Source organism: Simochromis diagramma, unplaced genomic scaffold, assembly GCF_900408965.1.
Source record: "Simochromis diagramma unplaced genomic scaffold, fSimDia1.1 OVJJ01000596.1, whole genome shotgun sequence".
Lineage (NCBI taxonomy): Eukaryota > Metazoa > Chordata > Actinopteri > Cichliformes > Cichlidae > Simochromis > Simochromis diagramma.
This window is the reverse complement of record NW_024387245.1, coordinates 20,781,502-20,804,847: the sequence shown is the minus strand read 5'-3', so window position 1 is coordinate 20,804,847 and position 23,346 is coordinate 20,781,502. Positions and strand designations below refer to the sequence as shown.

The following is a 23,346-nucleotide window of genomic DNA, read 5'->3' as shown; positions in this document are numbered from 1 at the left end:
AATAAAGAGGTATGATTATGAAATGTCGGTGTCTGAAGATTTCCTTGAAACGTCTCTTGATTGAGTTTGGTATTATTTACCATTTTATTAGAGCTAACGTTTTTTTGTTAGCTTGAGACCTTCGGTGGTTTCTACAAGGAAAAGGAAGGTAAGCATTCAGTAGACATTAATTAAATAGGAATTTTAACAAATCCCAGCTTATCAAGTTTTAAACACACTAAAACTGGTGCTGTGCTACCTGATATCTGGAGGTTAGGATGCCAACCACATGAGTACAGATGTAATCAGCCATTGTTTGAAGCAGACATCACAAGCATATTGGGTGATTGACAAGCTGTTACATGCATAACATGTTATATGTGTCTTTCTGTACAAGGAACCATCATTTATAAATAAACATCATGTATTCAGTATGATGATAAAGCCATCATGAAAGTAACGAGCAAGAAAGCCAAATTCCATTCACCCAAAGTCTGCCATATAACCAGAAGTCTTTTTATAAGCGCATGAGTTGGTTCATGCGGGCTATAAAAAAAGGATACAGGTGTGAGGCATTACATCTCTTTTATATAGAGTCTTTGATGAGGTACAGAAAAAACACAAGGACCTGGAAGATTAACGGAGGTGTTATGTTGTGAAAGACTTGTTCTAAACCAAAACAAGTAGTTATGATGGTGAGATACATGGAAGCAGTAGATGAAAAGGCAGTAAGCAAAATTTAAAGCAAAACAAGTGGACCAGAGGTCAGGTGTCATCTGAGACTTGGCTTCCTGTCTACTTATCAGAAATCAAGTGTGTTTTTGACTCCTCCATCCCCGCCTCTTATTCAAACGTTTCAATTACTTGATATAAAAAAACACTGCTACACTGTGGGCTTGCCATACTGGAGGATATATTTTATTAAAATTTCATAGTTTTTAAGAAACCCATATTGGTCTCAAGTAGCTTTGGAATCTGCACATTTGACGAGTGTTTAATCTCCCTAACCCATGTCCAGCCAGTCTCCTACTTTACCAAGTAGGCGTTCTTCCTACCTTTACCCTTTTACCTTTGCCTGTACTGCTTCCTGTTTTTGGTTCCTGGATTGTGAGCTTGGTACTGTAGCCTGTGTTTGCACCTCACAATGTTGTATGTTTGGAGTGGAATTACAAAAGTTCTAACCATCTCTTGGGAGGTGGAGAGAGGGAAACGAGTCAATTTTTCAAAACAAACAAATTAAAAGTAAGTTGAAGACAGGCTCGACAACAAAAATGGGCGGAGGCCCTGCAGGGATTTAATTGGTCAACAGGAGAGGGGCGGGGCTTCTCTTTGCTCGTTTGGCTCTGCAGTGATGTGATACAGCTGCAGGAGGAGAGAAGCTGCTGCTGGCTGAGAAGGAGGATGATGAGAGGTGAAGAGGATGAAGAGTTAGTTACTCTGCACTTCGCTCCTATTAAAACTGCAGAATTATAGAAAAAGTGCGATTCAGCAATGTTCCCCACTTTGACTGCTCTTTAACTGGATCAGTTCAGACTTTCAGTACTTTTCTAGTTTGCATATGTTTCATTTCTGAAGCATAAAGGCGGCCACACCGGGAAGATGTTGCTCTGGTTGTTAAAATGGACAGTTTGCGTTCTCGGGCTTCTCACGACGAGCAACGCCTCACCTGACGACGCATCGGTCGACTTCGGGGGAGAATCCGGTTCCGGGATGCTGCAAACAGGTAAGATTGGTGCAAACACCTGTGGAGCCTCTCTGCTTTTGAAATAAATATAACCTCACTGATAAGATCAGGGATACTCTTGCAGCAGTGGAAACTTTTACAAGGACATGCGTTGAGTCTGTGGTTCTCAGTCATTTCTGGCATATCACAATTATTAAGACAAAATATGTTCATGCCCCACACCTCATTTTTTTAAAGATGATTAACAGCAAAACTTTGAATTTAGCCTATCAGAAACTCTTTCTTTGGCTTCACTTCATAGTTTCCACCGTCTTCCTCAGCACACCTGCACTGGCTCAGCGCTCCACGTCTGAGACCAATTGGGTTACCTAAAGAAGTTTTATAGCCACATTCTTCACATTTGCACCCCTCCACCCAGCTTTGCTTTAAAGTCCCAATCTGCCTGCAACATGGCATCGCTGACATTTAAAATGAAATTAGCACAGTTTTCAACACTTTAAGTCCCATAAAATGCATTTCTCTCCTCAGTTCTGCCATATTAAACAAAGTCATCTACTATGTGCCATAAAATATAAAATCATTGTAGTTTTCTTGGAAATCCAGGAAATGTGCTTTTCTGTATTCTTCACCCTTTACTGCAAAAGTGTTATTTTCCTTTTTTATGCCACATTTGCTGATGCATCCCCCTTTAAAGGCGCTTATAACCCAGCAGGACAACAGCAGGATGAACTATTAGTCAGCTAGACAGCATGACATCATTTTTTCAGAGCAATTTGGATCCAGATAAAAATATTTCACTTCTCATCAGCAGCTCCTCCGACACTCAACAACTGCAGTCGCTCCAGCTCTGATGCTTTTCCTCTAATCGCTTTTTGGCGTGAGAGCAAACTTAAAGCGTTTGTAGACTGAGGGAATAATTTTGTTTTTGCATGCTGTGAATAGTCAGACCACAATGAACTAATCAGGCTGTGACTATATTTATTTATTTATTTATTTTTTGAGCACAGACCACTTATTTTTATGGCGTATTTTAAAGATTGTGACAGCTTCACAAGAAGAAAATACTAATTAAAAAGCTTTTTAGAGCACATTTGTTATTCAAATTAAAACCTGCTGATAACTATTTCACATCAACAAATTGGAAGCCCTTAAACCACAAATACGAAGTCTCTCGTATTCCTAATTTTAAAAGTTGCACTGATTTTGCAACCAGAAAAAAGGCCTTTTAAATATAGATTCTTGCTGCCAGAGTGCCATTGTTGCGCTCATCTTTAATTAGATTTATTAATTTATCTAAGACAAGACAAAATCTAAGACAAAAATGCTTTTATCTCTGAATTAGACAAGGCAGAATCACAAATTTTTAGATAATATAGATGAAAAGAAGAGTTGCCGGAGACATCATTCACAAAAAAATTCCTTTAGTTTGTATTGAATACATGTGGAAACTGAAACCAGAAGTCACCACAGTTTATTAAATCACATGGAATGTGTTTAAGGTGCCAAACAGTCTTAGTTAATCAAAGCATCACTTTCCAGAGCCAGCCCTGTTGTCTCATCAGAGCTTTCACTTGTCTGGAGCTTCTTTGTTGATGCAGTGACAGTGTTGTACGTGCTACAGGATTACATTGTGTTTTTGAGCCCTTTAATCCACCCCAGAGCTGTGGAAATGAATCTTAGATTGGACTTCCTCCAGTCACATGATTATGTCATGACTGGAGTACCTCTCCATCACACTGTGTTTACTCTCCCATTTGAGTTTTATTAAATTTTTTCATTGCGTTCATCTGTATTAGAGCCACACAGAAACATCTGAGAACTGTTTAATGTTTTCATGGAGTATTTTCATAGAATTACTGTCGATGTAGTGTAAAAGCTTTGTCCATGGCAGGCGTCACTAAACACACTAAGGAAATACAGTATACAGTATTTCCTCTGTTATTTTTGGGTTTCTTTACTTAAAGCTTGCCAGGCTCCACATGTAACTGAGATCATTTGGGAATTTCTGAACTCTGCTGATACAATGACTCAAGACTTGACAATGAGACAGGGCGTACCACAAGAATAGAACAGAAAGTTTGAGCCAAACCAATTTGCAGTTAACAAAAACAAAGTGGTGTCATTAAGTGGTTTTATTCAGCTTTGCTAAATTTGCCATTAGATCTCTGCAAAAACATCAAAAAGACATGCATGATACCCCAAACTGACCATCTGCACCTTCACTTATTGGTTTATTAGTTATGAACCTTTGTTATGCAAGAATTGGTTACATGCCATGAATTTTATTCCAAAGAAATTCTGTCTGACACTGACACTAACTGTGTAAAAGGGACGCTTTTATTTTACTCAAGGACCCTACCTGAGTAAAATAACCAACTAAACTTTTCAAAAGCACTGATTTAAAAATAGTTACAATGTTTGAAGAAACATTAACCAGCTTATTCCCAGTGTTCCGTTTCAATCCTGGCTTCTTGCTCAAAGACGTTGGCTTGCTTTATTAGTTGCAGTTTGAGGGAAAGAAAAGAAGAAAGAGGTCAGCAGTCATTCATCTTTATATCTGTACCCCTTATGACTGCCATAAATCACCTGTACTATGAGTGGAGCATTCCTTTTTCACATTTTAGACATTTTATCTGTTCTCATTGTCACTGGCGCTGTGTTTGGGCTTTGAAGGCACGGCATTGTCTTTAAGTGCTGAGTCTGCACCTGTCAAACTGGTGGAGAAGGAAAAAAGCTGTAATCAGTGCTTATGAAGCCGCCACATGTGTAGGATAAGAATTTTCACTGAGTTTAGAGAATAAAGGAAAATATCTACTAAGATATTAGCAGGAGATCTAAATTCTACAGTTGGGTGTTTGGTATGATAAAGCAACAAGATTTCATTAGGACTGACAGGACTGGGTGCATCTTATGCACCATACTTTGGACAACTTTACTTTTGTATACTTTTGAACCAAAGCTGCTTTTCATGGTTTGGGTTGGGCCCATTTGTTCCAAATTTGGCATGGAACGATTTGTCTCCTTGATGCACTTCCCTGCATCCTACTCGCAGCTCTATGACTGCTTGAATGTAAGCATTTCTGTCATTCCCAATCCATTCAGTTATGACTTTCAGTCATTCATATCCAGCTGTGATACTCCAGCATATCTTGAAAAGCTAGTGTAACCTCTGACCCTGTGAGATGGGTATCACTGGAACATAGTATGCAGAACAGCTGCTGGGAAACGTTTTGAGATGCCCATGTGTCTGAGTGTCTCCATACATCTCACCATCACTCATCCACTTTCCTCAGAAGTTGAATTTGCTGACTAACCATCTTGACCTTCTGTGTCAGTGGAGCAAAGTTGTAAGCTTTTTTTTTTTTTTAAGTTTTCAATCATATATACTATAGATAACCTAAATCTGGTTCAGATTTAACCACATCAAAAACTTTTTGCTCTGAGAGCACTCTAAGGATATAGCGTAAGGATATCTTACCATGCTGCACTTTGAAATACAGCGGAAGATATTGGCAGAATGACCTCACCATGAAATTGCAATGAACTGACTGCAGATGTGATGGTTTCTCTGGTAGCTGATGGGCAGAAAATATGTCACTAGAAATTTGTTGAATGTTTCTTTTACTTTCGGTTCAGTGAATATACACCGCGTTTCTATATAGAAATACTGAAAATGGAAACTTTTTTTTTTTAGATTTCATATAGTCCATGCTTACACCTGCTCAATTGCTATTTTGAGTACATGGATGTCTTTATACCATGGAGAATATAAAAGATGGATGTAGCCATGTTGATGCCAAACAATGGATGGAAAAGTCTTGTAATCAAGCTTCATGTTGAGCTTTTTCACCATTTTTGTGTGCTGACACAGATTGTGAAGAGGGAGATTTCACTGTGAGACCAATAACACTGCATGTTTATTGACTGGTGACAGTAGTTTACAAAATGATCTTCAGGTTTTATTCAGTCAAAGTGAAATTGGTGATTAATGCCATACACTCATCAAGAAAATGTTAACTGAGTTCATAGAGCGAAGGAACCAACAACTATTTTCCATCAAACTTCGTTAGAACTCAAGATTGACTGCACACTTTTTTAAGGGCTTTGATTTTGGAAGTGAATTTCCTTTTCATTTTGCGCCTTTAAGATTTCTTGTTAACATTTTTAGGCCTTGAACCAGGCCAACCAGCTATGATATGAATCATAAACATGAAGAGGTTTAATTTCTGTTAAAAAAAATATGAAAACAAACAAAAAAAATGTGCTCACTAACTGACCTGACATTCATGTTTTTACATTTTTTTCCCTCTACTATAGAATCATTGTCACTGAGAGTGATTTTCAGTACGTTCTGCAACACTTATGTCACTTTGCAGAGACCTAAAGTCAAACCAGATCAAAAGCACAGCACCAGCTATGTCACAGAGATACTCATGTGCTTCCCAGCAGGTTGAGCTCATGATGTCACCGCCAGTATTATGCCGGATCCATAACCAGGCATCTGCATCCAATGAAACATAATCGTGGGCCTTAGTGGCTGGCAAGCCCTGATCTGGAGCCCATTAGGCAGCTTTTAACCAGACGGAGGCCCACGCACACTGTAGCATGTGTGCTGCTATTCCCTGTAGTATGCATAGACTGGGTCATCGGTCTGGTTCTGGGTGTGGAGCAGACCACAGCTTGTGGTTAGATTTGTTTAAAAAAAATGTGGGTGGAGATGGCTAGGTGCAAACCATATGTTGGACCAGAACAACTTTCCATCTGCAATCTCTTCTCAAGCCGACTGGAACCAGATGGAAGATAGAGTGGGTTGATAGTGTACAGACAAAGTTCCTCAGATGTTTGATATTACACACAAGTGAAAAAAATAACTTTTCATTCTTATTTTTTGACTATTTACAACATTACTGCAGCAAAGGCTTTGTGGTATCATTTCCCAGTTTGTACCCCGCTGTCGGGCCACATCAGTGAGACCAACAATTACAGTCCGTAAGACACAAAGACACAGGACAGTTTAACAATGCAGTTGTTTCTGTTTGTGGTTCCACTTGTTTAACACGCATATTTGTGTCCACTCACTACGTAGGAATTAGTTGCAAATGTTGAACACCTGCCTTGCGGTGACTATAAGAGCACGTTGCACCTGGTATTACAAGTGGTACAGTTTTATTTGTGGTGTGCCAGTTTACATTCCTTAAGTTGAATAACTATGTTTAGTGGTTTGATTTAAAACTGTTTTCCATTAAAGTACCACAGAGGAGCAATATAGGCACATATTGAAATTCATTTCATTTCATTTTTTACCAATGTACTGGCCATGCTCCAAATAGTGCTGTAGTACACCGGTTAAACTGTGACACTTCTATGCTTTTGAAGAATGAAAATGATTTTTTTCATGAAAACACAGCCTGTATATAAAAGATGGATACTACCACAAAGACTTCTAAAATAAGGTTATGAAGCCTTAAGTAAACGCTTGGCCATCGGAATACTGGTGTTTTGAAACCACACCTGATGAATGACGAGTGAAACTGACTAACTGAGGGACTTTTTGTAAACTATATAAAAGGAATTTAATGAAAAGTGAGCATTATATTGCATTTAGTTTGACTGAGGTTCCAGACTAAGTGAGAAACAGGAGCTTTTTCTCATGCTTCTATACTATTTGATGTCTTTTTGCAACACCCTGCTGTCCATGAAAAAAATGCAAATAAGGTGATTCAACAATGTCCATCATTAATATACAGTTTGTTTACAAGTGAAACAGGATATGAATAGATAGTTGGAGATAAAATATTTAAACTAAAGGTAGCCACCTTTATGCTTTCTTTATTCTTTAAAGGAGTTTTGCTGAGATGATCCTGTAGGAATCTGCAACTCCTGTTAGTTTTATTGAGCATCTTATTTTTTGTACTGCATCTTTACTGCCTTCACTGCTCTTAGTGCATAGTGGGGTTTTATAATGCTATATGTTCTTAGCATCCAACAAAAGACAGACACAGTTGCAACCAGCATGTGAATATAGCAGTGAAGACCAGGACTGCAACTGTTCACCAGTAACTTTGTTAAGTTGGTTAATAGTGCAAGTCAGTGTAGTTCTCACTTTGTTTCTGCTGCCCCCTAGTGGTCAAAACAATTACTAATTATATTTGTTAGCAGCAATGCATGGTTTTTGGTGTTAGTTATGAATATTATTATTACATGTTGTTTTCTAATAGTGTATTGCTTGTGTTGCTAATATAACAACACACTGTGGTTATGAGCAGAGAGCTCAGTTACAGCAGTCAGCGTGATGTAAATCTGGCACAGCTGATTGGTGTCTCATAGCAGATCTTGACTTTATTTGGCAACCATTTGCCCCATGGGACACATTTAAACTATCATATAATTGCAATTCATCATTAAAAAAAGTCGAGGTGGAGCCAGGAGGCTAGTTTTAACTGCTGCAGCTGGGACATGTGTAACTGCCTTAATATGCTTGTGTTCTGCAAAATAGATGCCAGGTGATGCAATGTTGTCTCATACCAATAAGACATACTTAATCTCTGTTCTTGCTGCACACGCTATTTTTTTGTGTCATAGTCTTTGTTTTTTGTTTTTTAGCCACATGTTAAAAAAATCCACATTCAGATAAGAGGATACAGTGTTAAGTTGTCAGCTAAAACTAGATTAGTCAGCAAGGTGCAGGGTACACAAGCCCGCTAATTAGTTACCAACACTTTAAAAATCTAGAATTTGACTCGCTAAAACTGGAGCACAGACAGTCCTTTAGTACAATTAACTACATATTTACTTGAGTGAATTATCTATGGTAGCTCATCGCCTAAAATCATCACACTCCCCATCAGATTGTCTTCCCCCAAGTCTGCTAAAAAATATTTTTGATACTATTGGCCCTTTTCCAGCGATTAATGAACTCTTCTGTTGATGCAGGCTGTGCCCCATCATGTTTTAAACAGGTTACAGTTCAGCCTCTTCTTAAAAAACACAGTCTGGATGCAACTGTTCTGGCTAATTACTGGACAATTTTGAAGCTCCCAGTTCTTTTAAAAGCTTTAGAGAAATTAGTCTACTCACAGTTGCAAGTTCATCTTGATCATAATGGGATCGCTGAAGTTTTAATCTGGTTATAAATCTCTACATAGCACCAAGATGGCCATTAAAAGGCTTTTAATGATTTGCTTTTAACTCTGGATTTATGTACGTGCATGAAAGCTGGTGCAACAACGGGACAATTATAAACAGTCACTGCTCCCCGAACCTCGAGTACATGTCGGTAAGATACCAGCCTTTCTTTCTACCGAGAGAGCTAACAGTAGTGATCATCACGGCTGTGTACATTCCACCCGATGCCAACGTAAACACGGCGCTCTCTATCCTGCTGAACACCATTAACGAACAGCAGTGGGCCCGGCCGGCCGGTGTTCACATTATCGCAGGTGATTTTAATAAGGCCAACATAAAGACTGTACTCCCAAAGTTCTATCAGCATGTCAAATGTCCCACCAGAGGAGAAAACACTCTAGATCATGTTTACTCCAACATCAAGCATGCATATAGAGCCATACCCCTCCCCCACCTCGGTCAGTCCGACCATCTCTCCCTCCTGCTCTCCCCAGCCTACACCCCCCTCAGGCGCAGTGCCAGGCCCACCACAAAGACTATTACAACCTGGCCGGAAAATGCTCTCTCCAAACTACAGGACTGCTTCACAGAGACAGACTGGGACATATTTGAACACCAGGACCTAGAAACATTCACAGGATCAGTACTGGACTACATCAAGTTCTGTACTGCAAATGTGACAGTGGACAAAAGCATTCGGGTTTTCCCAAATCAAAAACCCTGGATGACCAGCGAGGTCCGCTCACTCCTCAAAGCCTGTGATGCCGCCTTCAGGTCAGGTGATAGAGCTCTGTACAGGGCTGCTCGAGCTGACCTGAAAAGGGGGATTAAAAAAGCCAAGTCAGACCATAAAAGGAACATCGAGTCCCACCTGTTCAGCAACAACACACGAGAGGTGTGGCAGGGAATGCAAGACATCATCAACCACAGAGGCAGCACTGCGACAACAGAAAACCCGAGTGGACAGCTGGCAGAGGAAATAAACAGCTTCTTCGCCCGCTTTGAAACACCACAACAGCAACACTCATCTGCTTCAGCCCTGCTCCCATCCTCATCCTCACCCTCACCTGGTTCCTGCACCGCTCCACTCACTGTAACAGAGCACGATGTCAGACGTGTGCTCCTAGCAGTGAACCCCAGGAAGGCGGCCGGTCCAGATGGAGTACCTGGCAAGGTACTAAGAGCATGCGCACACCAGTTCACCCTCATCTTCACCAGACTCTTCAACCTCTCACTGGATCAGGCAGCCATCCCAGTGCCGAAGAAGTCTCCCATCTCCAGCCTGAATGATTACCGCCCTGTGGCCCTCACACCGGTAATCATGAAATGCTTTTGAGAGACTAGTCCTTCAGCACATCAAGGATTACCTACCCCCAGAATTCGACCCCCACCAGTTTGCATACCGTGCAAACAGATCCACAGAAGACGCCATCGCCACAGCCCTCCACGCTGTGCTGAGTCACCTAGAGCAACGGCAAAGCTACGTCCGAATGCTCTTTGTGGACTACAGCTCAGCCTTTAATACAATCATCCCGGACATCCTCATCACCAAACTGGTCACTCTTGGCCTCCCTCCTCTCACATGTGCCTGGATAAAGGATTTCCTCACAAACCGGCCCCAGACTGTAAGACTCGGCCCTCATCTCTCCTCCACTCGCACACTGAGCACCGGCTCCCCACAGGGCTGTGTGCTGAGCCCCCTCCTGTATTCTCTCTACACCCACGACTGCAGTTCGACCCACAACAACACTCTCATCATCAAGTTTGCTGATGACACCACGGTAGTCGGACTCATCTCAAAGGGAGACGAGGCAGAGAGTACAGAGAGGAAGTCCTGAAGCTGGCAGCATGGTGTTCAGAAAACAACCTGACACTGAACACTAAGAAAACCAAAGAGCTCATTGTTGACTTCAGGAGACACAGCACCGACTTGGCCCCCCTCTACATCAACGGGGAGTGTGTGGAGAGGATCCACACTTTCCGGTTCCTTGGTGTCCTCATCTCTGCTGACATCTCCTGGACAGGAAACATCTCAGCGGTCATCAAGAAGGCCCAACAGCGGCTGCACTTCCTGAGAGTCCTCAGGAAGTACAAGCTGAACTCCAACCTGCTGCTGACCTTCTACCGCTCGTCCATTGAGAGCCTGCTAACCTACTGCATCACGGTATGGTACGGCAGCTGCACCAAAGCAGATAGAGTGAGGCTTCAGAGTGTGGTCAAGACAGCACAAAAGATCATCGGCTGCCCTCTCCCCTCCCTGATGGACATTTATTCCTCCCGCTGCCTCACCAGAGCAGCAAACATTATCAAGGACAGCTCCCACCCTGGCTTCAACATGTTCAGCCTGCTTCCCTCAGGGAAGCGCTACAGGTGCATCAACACAAAAACCCACAGACTCAAAAACTGTTTCTTCCCCAAAGCGATAACCACCCTGAACTCACACATGCACAGATAACACAGCCCCCCACTTCCCACTTCCTCTATGGACCACCACTGTGCAATACCAATTCTATGTGCAATAACTCAACTGTATATACATAACACTATTTATTACATATTACTTATGGCTTGTATATTGTACATTTTATATATATATATGTTTTCCCTATGTTAATACTGTCCATATGTACATAGCGCTGCAGAACTGTACCCCCCCCCCCCCCCCCCCCCCCAGCATGTTTACACAGAGTAGGAGATGCTCTGTATCTCATTGTACAACTGTATAGTGACAATAAAGGCAATCTATTCTATTCTATTCTATTCTATTCTCACAGCCCTGCTGTCCTCTCGTTGGGCTCGACTTTGACATGGTTGACCATGATATCCTCCTATCACAACTAGAATCAAGTGTTTGGCTAAAAGAATCTGTTCTTCAGTGGTTTCAGTTCTACTTATCTGGACCTTTTATGTGAACATGGGCCCCTAAAGCTTGAAATACAGCCCCTCTTAGTTATGGTGTGCCTCAAGGCTCAATTTTGGGTCCAGACTTGTTTGCACTGAATATGTTGCCACTGGGGTCTATATTTTCACCGTATAACCTTTCATTTCACTGTTTTGCAGATGACTTGAAGATTTATTTGCCTTTAAAAGTAGGGACAGACATTTCAGCTGTTATTGCGTTGCCTTAAAGACGTTACACAGTGGGTTTCCAAAAATTTTCAAAACTAAATGACAAAAACCCCCATTTTTTTTTGCATTACTTTTTATAAAAGTAATGCACTATATTACTTAATTACTCGCCAGAGAAAGTAATCCGTTAGAGAAGTTCAAGCTCAGGCTGCTGGGCTTGGGTGGTATTGCACTGAGCTTTATCATCACTTTGGATTCTTGGCTAGCTTTGTGTTTTATTAATGTTTTATTATTCAGTTTAGTGTAGAAACACATGACATCACTGACTAATGAAAATGTAATTTGTTATTGCTTAATTTTGGGCCTTTTAACACGTGTTTATAGGGATTCACTCACTTTTGGAGATGACCTCAGGTGGCAATTTCTAAAACTGCAATTGTTACTGTTTGGATTCACGTTTTTGTCCAAGAAGTTGTTGCTAGATTGAGATTTAATAAACTCACCTACTAAATGGCAGATTTTTTTTTTCTTTATTTAGTGCTTTCTCATTTTTTTTCAGCTGGTAATAAGTTGATTTAAACTTCCTTGATGAAGTGAAGACCTTTGGGTTGAGTAATAAGCATGATGGGCTGAATTGAAAAGCCCTCAACATGTTCAGAAATGTCCTCCATTATGACGAACATGTGCAGATGCTTATCTTTATTGGTTTGGCTGAGCTTGACTGAAAAAGGACCTGAGGTGACAACTATGTTATGATTAAAAGAGCTTGAGCAGGTCCTACGTTGAACAGCTGGAGGAAAGGCGTAAGACCAGCTTTGCTTTTCTTTTTTTGCTTTACTTTTCTGTGAGTGAACCATAACCTTCTTTCAAACTCCTATCAACTGCTGTCTGTCAGGGCCTGCTCAACCTGCTCAGATTTTTTTTAACTTTAATGCTCACGTTTTGGTCCAGACTGCTGAAGGTTTATCAGCCTCTGTGGATTTGTTTCTTGGGGCCACAGACCCCAGTCTGGATTTGTTTCCTCATGGATTGCCTGAATGGCACTGTGCCACGCCAATCAAATAAGTTTGCCCAAAGACCTTCAGCTTTGTGCAGAAGTGTGTGTTCATGTGTGTTTGTGCTTGTGCAGATTTGCTGTTTGTTCACAGGACACATTCACGTTTATCCTTACGTAAGCAAGAAGCGGGTAATCAGTGCTACAGCCTGGGCTCTACATCATTGTGACAGTGTTAAGCAAAACTGATGCTCTGTGCAACAAAATACTTGATTTTTTTTAAGCAGAGTTACCCAACTGCCATACCAGATTAAAATTAGGTTTAAGAGCAAGTACGTCAGGGATTCAGTTACAGAGAAAATTGACTTCATAAAGTTTCTTTTTGTTATTGCAGGATCATCTGTCAAGATCACACAACATGTGCATGCTACACTAACAGCCAAGAAGTATTTTGCACTTTGAACTGCATGAACAAATTAAATAAATAATCAACATGCCTTTGCCTTCATGTTTGTTTTAATTATTATTATTAGTAAATATTCAATAGCTGGTAACTATTATCCTTCTAATGAAACCAAAATCAGATGCTGTTTCTTTTATCTTTGCAGTTGGCTCTTAAAATAATTGCACTCTCTCTTTAGCCTTTCTGTCTGCAACTCTTATCCACAACGCAAATCTGCAGATTTAAACTTTACAAACAGCCCAGCTTAGTTTTTTGTTTTTTGTTTTCCTTTTTTGCCTGTTTGGCTCTTTTGCCATCAGAATTATTGTCTAAAGGCGAAGAAAGATGCCCAATGGATTTACTTTACCAAATGGACCATCCCAGCCTTGCCGTAATGGTCTATTTGCTTCACCTTTTATTGTTTATTCTATTTTATTTTCACTTGCTAAATACGGGACAGACTTGACTGGGGAAAAGAAAAGGGAGAAAGAAAGAGGGAAAGAAAAACAGCGGGGAAGAGGGACGAGGATAAAGGGCAAAAAACAACAAAATAAGCAGACAAAAGCTTAGTTTTTGCTTCCAGCAGCAGCAGCATGGTAGTCTTAATAAAATTAACCGACATTTATGAGAAAAGGTTTATGCTCGGAAGCAACAATCAGTGCCGATTTTAACTGGAACTGAAATAATTGGATTTATATATAGGGGAAGGGGTTCCTCAAAACTGGTTATAAACACCAATATGAGGTTTTGGTGAATGAAAAATTTTATATATTCCTAAATGTATTAAAAATATATCAGCTACTACTTTCAATTCTGTTTGTGTTAATGGAGTTTAAACACTGTGGTCAAAACTTCACAGCATACAGTGCTTAAGAAATTTATTAGACAGAAAATTTGAAGAAAAATACAAATATTTTAGAAATATGTTAAAAATTAAAATGTTATTCATTAAGAAAAATTATGTTATCTGAATTCAAATTTTATACCCAAATTTAAGCCGGCAGACTGGACTCTGAGAAGTCAGAACTTAATTAAACATTCAACCACTAGAATTGAATTTTTGCTGTTCAGGATTGCAGGTGAATTAATGTTACATGGCATCTTTTTTTTGGTGTGGACCCTGAAAACAGAGTGAAGAGGGAGTTTGTGTGTTTGAATTGTTTCTTCACAAAAAGGTGAATAAGCAAATCTAAAGTGTGTGAAGGTGTGATACTAGGCACACACACACACAGGAGCTCTGCGGAGGAGGACAGAGTTAATGGTGGCTCAAATGGAGTCAGTGGTTTGTGGACTGGATCGTAGAGATTGGAAACGATCTTACTTAAATGAGAGGTGAGTTTAGACCTGGGAGATGTCTGAGTTTGCAGGCAAGTTTCCAGAGGTGGGTGAGGAGAATTGATGGAGAGTGAGCTTGAAGGCAGAGCTGGTGAGTCCTTTTCTTTACACGTTTCCGAGTTTCCAAGCTGATTCTGGATGGAATGTGTCACAAGTTTAGAGATTAAGGAGATTAAGGTCCCAGAGAGACAGATGATTCACTAATGCATGAGCCTGGTAACTGAAAGGAGCAGAGTATCCCAGCACAAAACAGGCTTGAACTCTTCCCACAGGTGGATCAAACACCTAATGCTAACCTCACCTCTCCACCTGCAAAATAATGGAGAGGTAAACACAAGCACAGACCCTCACTCTTCTTTAACATTAAAAATATCGTTTTGATTAAAGAGCTAATGCGTACTGATGGATTACCCAATGATGATTTTGAAAAATGATTTTGGTAATTACCAATACCATTAATTTAAGGCAGCTGTGGCATTTACCTCACGCTGGGCGGTGGTCTAATAAATTTTTTAACAGCTGTATGTGAGTATAAAATCCTCTGAATACAGTGCAGTTATTGTACAGTTTTATAGCTTTTTTCACGGGTTGTCAATAGTCTGATGTTGATGCAAATGTTCAAAAACAACAAATATTTTTTGAATCTGTGGTTCCCTTAGGTTTAACCATCCAGGGTGACTGCCGTTCTCTTGCCATGTTTCACCAGGTCTGGTCCCAGGGATAGCAGATAGCAGGGTGAATGAACCCAAGCACAACATGGAAACCATTTTTTCTGCCTTGGTGTGCTGAATCATTTTATTGCGCTGCAGCTCAAAATCATAAATTATGCCTACATAGTTAATAATCATGGTTTGCAAAATCATCTACCATCCATCATCATTAGGGCATCCTTGTCCATACTTTTCCTTCTCCAGTTGAGTGAGGATAACCTGGCTGTCGTGACCCAGCTGTGTTCTCGACTCTGCTGATTAGGTGACAGTGATGTAATCGACTGAGGTCTCTGCTGCCGACAGACATGAAGAGAAAACCACTGGTGTCTGTCCTGCTGGCGCCCTTCCACACAGACACATGTCTTCCAAGATGTTTTTGTCACTACCATGTTGCAGACCTCATACTTGTTAAAGGAGTCAGACTGAGCAGATGCTGTTTTTTGGACTAATTGTTCTACATTCATGAGGATTTCTACGTGACATCTATTCTTTATTAAGTCAGCCATGTGTTGTGGTTTATTGCCTGAGATGGATTTGTTCCGTCTACTTGGTACTGTGGTGCATGCTCTCAGTCTGTTTACTCCTGCAGACGTGAAGAGTAACCAGCTCAACTACATGTGACTCTCAGGGTCAGGATGCATACAGCGCAGAACCAACAGGCACCCCACCTACCATCTCCTGCATAACAATGATGACATCGACATGAAAGAGCAGTGTTTATGATCACAATGAGGGTTTGATTTGCATCTTGTAACTATGCTGATGAAATTAAGTCTTGTAAAATAAATAAATGTCATTAAATAACACAGCTGACTGACCAGTTGCTTCAGTACCAGTACTATTTGTTAGACAATATTTTCTGCATATTAAGGTGCAAATTTTGTCAGTTATTCACACTGAAGCTTGCTGAATACAGCATGGGTCTGTGTGGCTGGATACTAAAGTACATTAGCACTATGGCTACATCAGCATGCCCACGACAAACACAGATGTTTAGCAGCTATAATGTTTAGTATCTTCACCATTTTAAATTTGCATGATAGCAGTCCAATGATTTTTAATCAGCACTGAGAAGTATAAGGGTTTCTATCAGTATATAACAAGCCAGTTGTCTACCAGGTCTAAGTTGATCACCCACCAGAACAAAGCATACCTGTCAACAATCTGGCTTATTCTGCGTTTCTGCCACATTTGCAGACCCTAACCCAATGGCCTTTAGTTTTGTTATTTCACCTGGGAAACTGCTGAAATTTGCGTGAGCCTGTAATTTTCTTTTGAATAATTGGATTATATGAATTAGTACATTTTGTGTGTTCATCTAATGTTACCCAAGATTCCAGAATGTCTGTGAAACACAGTTTAGACACACAGTCGACATACTAAATATAGTTTCTACTTATCCATCGATTAAAAGAGTATGTGGTGCTGATCTCTGTGCAGGCACACCAGTTAGTTGCTGAATGACTTTGCTGCTGTCTCAGCTGTTGTTTGATGATTCAGCTCTACTTACTGCAAAGAGACATTAAAGAGCAAGATTTTTTTTTTTTTTTTTTTTTAAAAAAAAAAGAAAGAAGAAGGAATTAATAGCCAGTTGAACCATATAATAGTTTTTGACTTTGTTATAGTTGCAAAAGTATGCATAGACATGTGGTTTCAGATTTAATAAGTTGCAATTGAAACATTGTAAAAAGACAAATCTTCCCAAGCATACTCAGAGAGTTACAGCCATTTTTGATGAAAATCATCTGAAATGGATCGTTTAATGAAAATTGTTGAAACTTATTTGTTAATTTAGTTTGCCAAAACCTGTTTTGTTGGACATTGGTCGAGCCTTTCAAAGTGTCATAGCAGCATGATTTGATCCAGAAAAAGTCTACTTAACGCAATGTTTGACTTAATTCTAGAGTTTTAACCACACAAAGAAAGCACAGATGTATGTAGCACTGTTTGTACAGAGGGAACAGCAGCGGCTGTCATGCGGTGCTGTTCTCACACACTGATAGGCCCGGATCCTGTTTCATTTCAGTCTGGAAATACATTTATATGAGAGGAAAGAACATGAATCAGGTTCCCTACTGTAGTAACATGGTTGCAGTGTAACATGAAACATATACAGTATCAGTTATGTACCTGGGAAACTAATCTGGTTTTCTGTTGTGAGTTATGACTATAAGATTACTGAACAAAAACAACAATCGGGACAGAAAATCAACAAACTTCGGAGTGCCATGCATTAAAAATTAATTTCAGGCTGCTGAGACAGTGTTGACACTACATATAAATGTTTTCTGTGGAAATATTGACCTCTTTTCCTTGGATATGTTTTTTTTTTTTTTTTTTTTCCTCCTAGTCCTGATGATCTTTGGTGGGCCTGGTCTCTGGTGGTTTGTCCATTGTCCAGCACACACCCTGTTTCACTCTATGCGTTTCCACTCCAGTGGAGATGTGTTTCTGCTTCAGTGTTCCAGCAGGCTCACTACCTGACTCACAAGCTCACGAGGCCACCCAAAAGCCCCTTCTCTGCTTTCCCCATCTCGTGTAAAATGTTAATTTACAGGCTGTTATGCCCTACCCGTTTCCACCCTCCACAGCTTTATTTTTCTAGCTGGTATGTGAGACATGTGTACCTCAGAGCCTTCCTCACCCCGTGTGGTTGCAGCTTCAGAGGATGCATTTCTCAGCTGGCAAAAAGGAGGCAAACAAATCATAACAAGCAAGAAACAATAGTGTCATGAAACCATTAATGAGCATAAAATCACAAATAATTTCCTCAAATTCTGTCATGTTTTTGTCTCTAGAACCAAAGCCTTAAAATAAATCTTTCTTCTTGACATGGGAAAACAGAGTCTCATGTTGTTTGTAGGACACAGACCAGTTCATTACTCCAGGTGTTGTTTATGTGCCTGGGCAGAGCCCAGCTTAAGAGACTGTCTGTCTGTAAAATCAGCTTCTCCAGATGTACTTGGAGTTTGTCTGCAAAGACCCTTTCACCCCTTCATCTGTTCTGCAAAGGTGTGATCCCAGGATGTAATCTGTCCCTGGATCTAGATGTGCATTGTACATCTCTCATGCACAACATCTGTGAAAACAGCAGCTTATATTTGCTTTTACTGAAGTAACTAAATCCCACCACAAAACATGCTCGTTTTAATTTTAGTTGTTGTGCATAGTTGATGTATTCATTCAGCATTGATTCATCCAGTCTTCTTTTGATTGGTCAGTTAGTTACTTGAGCTGTTGGGAAGATGATGCATTTTCCTGCGCCACAAGTTTTTGTAGGCTGCTGTTGTGTGTGATGCTGCTACTCGGTTTAATCCTGTGCTATGATAATAACAGAAGTAATGTGTAGTGGTAGTGGGTGCTCCTTATTTGTCCTCCACTCCAGTGGAGGTGTGTTTCTCCTTCAGTCTTCCAGCACTTTGATGTTTTAATGCGTTTCTTCTGTTAAACCCATCATTTCAACCAATCAGCATTGCAACTCGACTGATGTATCAACAGGCTGATGTTATTAGCAGATATTTAAAAATCCATCGATGTCAGTATTTATAATGGCCAATAAATGTAAATAAAAAAAAAAAAATAAAAAAAAATAGATGTCATGAGTGTTGTTATTGCATAGGTTGTTGAGCAGAGGACACTCAGCAGATTCCCTGTTGGCAACATGCGTCTTTGAAATCCCGAACACAACAACTAGGTGAGCTGGACAGAGAGTAAACAAGTACAAAAACTACACTTAACAAATGTTGTGGAAGTCTCATGTTTCATGTGTCAGAAAGAATAGCTTCATAACATGGGTTTCCAAGGGTCACCACCTCCTGTAGGTGTGCAGTCTTGGTGGCTCGTATGTGCAACATACAATGACCCCACTCATCCCCCAAAAAAGCTATTGAAGAGACAACAGTAAAACAAAACAGTACCACTCAGGAAACTAACTGTTAGTAAACTGTAAAGAAAGTTTTTTGTTTTAAGTGAAAAAGAAGTAACAACATGGAAAACAAAGCTAATGGCATTTCAGTACAATTAGGAAAGGGTGAAAATAGGATAACTGTTCATGGAACCTGGCTTAGATGTTTAAAGGTTGCCTTTTTTCGTCTGTACATAGTGCTGTCTGTTTCAGACTTGCTGTTAAATCTCAAACAGCTGAATCAAAATAAATATTTGTCATTTCTCACATCTACAGTGTGCTTGTTTTGATTTGCAGGAAATGCCTTCAAACTATGAAGGCCTGTATCCATGTCATTAGTGCCATTCACTCCAGTGAGGAATTTGACCCGGAGGTATGCTCATCAGGGCAAGTGTTGACTGGTGTTGCTCGACTTTTCCTCAGTTATCAGGGAAAACTAAAGAACATTGTTTCAAGGAGACATGCTGTGGGGAACTGCCATAAACATGAATGTTTGTCACCTCATGTCTTCATCCATCCATTTTTTGTTGGTATGGGTAATATCTGCTGCTACTTTATCTCCCAAGGGCTTTCCAGAGCAGATGTGTCTTTACATTTGATTTGTCACAGATTTTATGCCGGGGGCCTTTCCTTATGAAATCCATTTATCTGGGCTTGTGACACCCTGAGTCTTGGTTTTTATCTCCTCATAGAATAATGTATTCTTGTATACGTAGGATGTATTAACCCCTGCATCTTTGTAATTAGCTTAAACGAATGGGCAAGTCACAGTCTTTGGGAGTGTGATGCATAGTTACATCTGTGGGGAGGTGCACATCACATTAGAGCATTACAGGAGTTTTTATAAGGGATTGAAGTTACAACATACCTACAGCACAGATTTAAGCTCACAGCTTACAGCTTAAACTTTAAAGCTTAAAGTTAAATTATATTTTTAAAGGGGTGATTCTTTGGTTTTATTCAGAAGCGCTTCCAAAGAAAACCTAAAGTGCCTTTGTGATATTTTGGTTTGCTGTGAAGTAGTGTGTCGCTTTATAAGAAATCCCTGTGCTGTAACTCTCCAGTTACAATATTTCTGAGGTCATCAGTATCGTGTGAAGCATCGCTCAACAAAGATTTGCCCTGCACCTAGCAGTCAGTATATCAAAGGGACCCTTTCTCTCCTCTAACTTATGCCACTGTAATGATTAATTTTCCTCACTGAGGACTGGCTCCAGTGCTCTTAAGGCTCTCTTTGGATTTGGGATGACGGCAGCAGTTGAGTCAGAGAAAAACAGCACAGGAAGTTTTCGTGTCTCTCTCTTCAAGCCTTCAGTGCTTAGTGATTAGTTGCTGTAGATAACCATTTTAAGTAACGCAAGAGAATGATCGCATCCTGCGGCTTACATCTGATAAGTGACAAATGTGCATTATGAAGTATTTAGCCCTGAAAGCAAACAAACAGTAGGAATGTTATCCCTTGGAGCAGTGTGGTGTAAAGGCAAGCATAATTATATGTACGGTTTCCAAGTGTTGAGATTATAATGGCTTTATTATAGTGTACAAGCTTTTTAAAAAATAGCTTCTAACACTCCAGTCTGCCTGGTTGTCCCTTTTTAACATAATAACTCCTAAATATACTGCCAGGGGAGGCTAACAAACCCCCAACCTCCATTCAGTATTGCATGTCTTTCCTGCTTTTCCAGATATTGTAGGATTTCAAGACAAGAACTGATATCGACTGTGTTCCCTGAGCCGTATTACACACAGGCCAAAAACATGTCTGTTAGATGCATTCAATCCACTTAAATCCCTCTGTGACCTCCACTGGGCTGTAATCCCACTTAACAAGCCCATCTTCGCACAAACCCAGGTTTTACGTAAGCTTGGTTTATCCCCTGTAAAGGACAGCTCTTGAAATAATATCCCAACATTGGATCTCTTACTCCATGATAGACAGTCTTCATGAAGTCAGTGGTCTCTTGCTGTACTAGCAGGAGGTATTTCCATTATGAATGCTGCATCTGTGAGCATTTGACAATCTGCAGTACAGCTACGGGACAGCGTGGTCATAGGTGTGCTCATCACTCATGGCTTTTCTGATGAGGGAATGATTGAGATGTTTAGGAACATCTCAATCGTTTCTTATGTTTCCTGTATTCACTCCAACTTTCCATTTCTCATTTCCTACTTTCTGGCCCAGTGATTCCCCAGGCCTTGTTTTCTGCCAGAGGAGGTGGAAGTCTTTAATCTTCTGCCTGTTTGAGATGCCCCCTCTACCAGAGCAAAGGCCAGTAATTGTAGCAGTGCAGTAATTGAGCTATCTGTTGGTCTGTCTCAGCCTATTAGGGTAATGTGATCCCACCGCAGGACAGCACGGCAGCTGGCTCCACTTCCCCTGATTACAGCAGCTGGAAGTGGGCCAGACTAGGAGGCAGAGGCAGTGGTGAAAAGGGTCTGATGTAGACCGAGGAGGTGATGCCTTAAAATGTCTGTGTGATTATCGCGTCATTAATCAGTTCCCATTAACTAATAGCTCTGCTGGGAAAAAGAAATAGTGCTTCAGAAAAGTCTACAGAATGGGTGGGAATTTGACACATTTGACATGTTGTCTTCTTATTATAATTGTTCTGGCGTCTCACAGCAAACATGCACCCTTGCACACATCCAGGAAAAAATCATCATCATTTTCAGTGCTCTTGTTTTTCACCAGCTAGATGGCCCACTTCTGTGAATATCTGTATTGCTTTGCAGGTAACAGACAGCGGGTCAGCTTTACACTTTATGCATTTCCCTTCTTTTTCTGTGCCCTGGCATTTGCTACAGGGTGCTGTGTGTAAAATGTAAACAGTAGAAGTGTGCCCGTCTGGGTTTGAAGGACCTGGGCCCCACTGATCTGCTTACACGAAAGTTTGCACCTCTGGCCTCAGGCGAGGAAACATTTGGTGTTTGTGTCGTGTTTCAGTGACCCCCTGTGTGCCCCAACATGCCAGGAGAAAGCCACGCACACAGCTGTTTCACCTCCTCACGTATCATGGCGGAAGATCAGAGTGTGGAAAATCCCAGTAAAAAGGTGATAACCAAGACTTTCTGGCAGCAGCCTTTCTGTCAGTACATCTGAACGAACCTAGCTTTTTGTACATTACCAACAACTACTGTTTAAAATACACAACTTCAGGGATGATTATTACATGTTTACTGTCTGGTACAAAATCAGTTTTGATCCCTTTATAACAGCCTTTTGGATTTGTGCTGACACAGGCTTGTGTAGGCGGTAGCTGTCTGCTAGGCCCCACTAAACCGGGCCTCTGTTTGTACTGCAAGTGCATTTTAATCTAACAACATGATAAATGCTCTAATTTTGGTGAGTGAAATTCTCTCTTTTTTAATAATAGGCTTTTTAATAGGCTTTATAGACTTTTTAATAGGCTTTTAGGCTAACACCAATACCGGGTGTCTGTGTCTGTGCATTACAGTTTATGGATGCAAAATCAAAAAACAACAGCTAAAATCCTAAAGTTCAGGCTTCAAAATGCAGTCCCTGGAAAATCACATGGTGATGCCAATGTTAGTGCTTCTATCTTTTATGTACAGTTTATGATTATTGCTTATGTATAAAGTTTTTATTTTACCGCTTGGTTTAAACGCATTGCCTTGCAAACAACCACATTGTATCGGTTAATTTAACTCAGTTTTTTTTTAAATAACACCAAATCACAATAGCAGTTGCCTCAAGTTGTGCTGTATTATAAAGCAAAGACGATACAGTAAGATGAAGATAAAGCCTAAAATGTAAGTCGTCTGTTAATTGATGGCCACTTGTTTTCAAGGCCTTTGAGTAAGTTACTTTGTTTTCTTTGCCTTCAAACTCATCATATTTGTGACAGCAGTGAACTGACTCATAGCTGGGCACCAGCCAGGCTTGATAATTGCTCTAACTCCAGAGATTTACACAAATAAAGTAAGCGTGCAGTCCATTGGCTTAATTCTGGAGTTGTGCCATTGTCTGCTGCTGGCAAATGCACCAGAGCTGTTACAGTAATGGCTTGTCATATAGTTTGCATAAGCTCTTTATATACTTCATGGATGTCTGAGTCAAAAAAATCACGAATGTGTGTCTGCACT

At 40.4% G+C, this 23,346-nt stretch overlaps 1 protein-coding gene across 1 annotated transcript in view; it reads left to right on the top strand.

The window, feature by feature from the left end:
- The first annotated feature begins 132 nt into the window (after window positions 1–132).
- si:ch211-196i2.1 (collagen alpha-1(I) chain) overlaps window positions 133–23,346 on the top strand; it is a 110,891-nt gene continuing 87,677 nt past the window's right edge. The window contains exon 1 of the mRNA XM_040000035.1: window positions 133–1,702. Within this exon, the coding sequence (XP_039855969.1) occupies window positions 1,579–1,702 (124 nt within the window). The 5' untranslated portion in view covers window positions 133–1,578. The remainder of the gene's footprint in view (window positions 1,703–23,346) is intronic.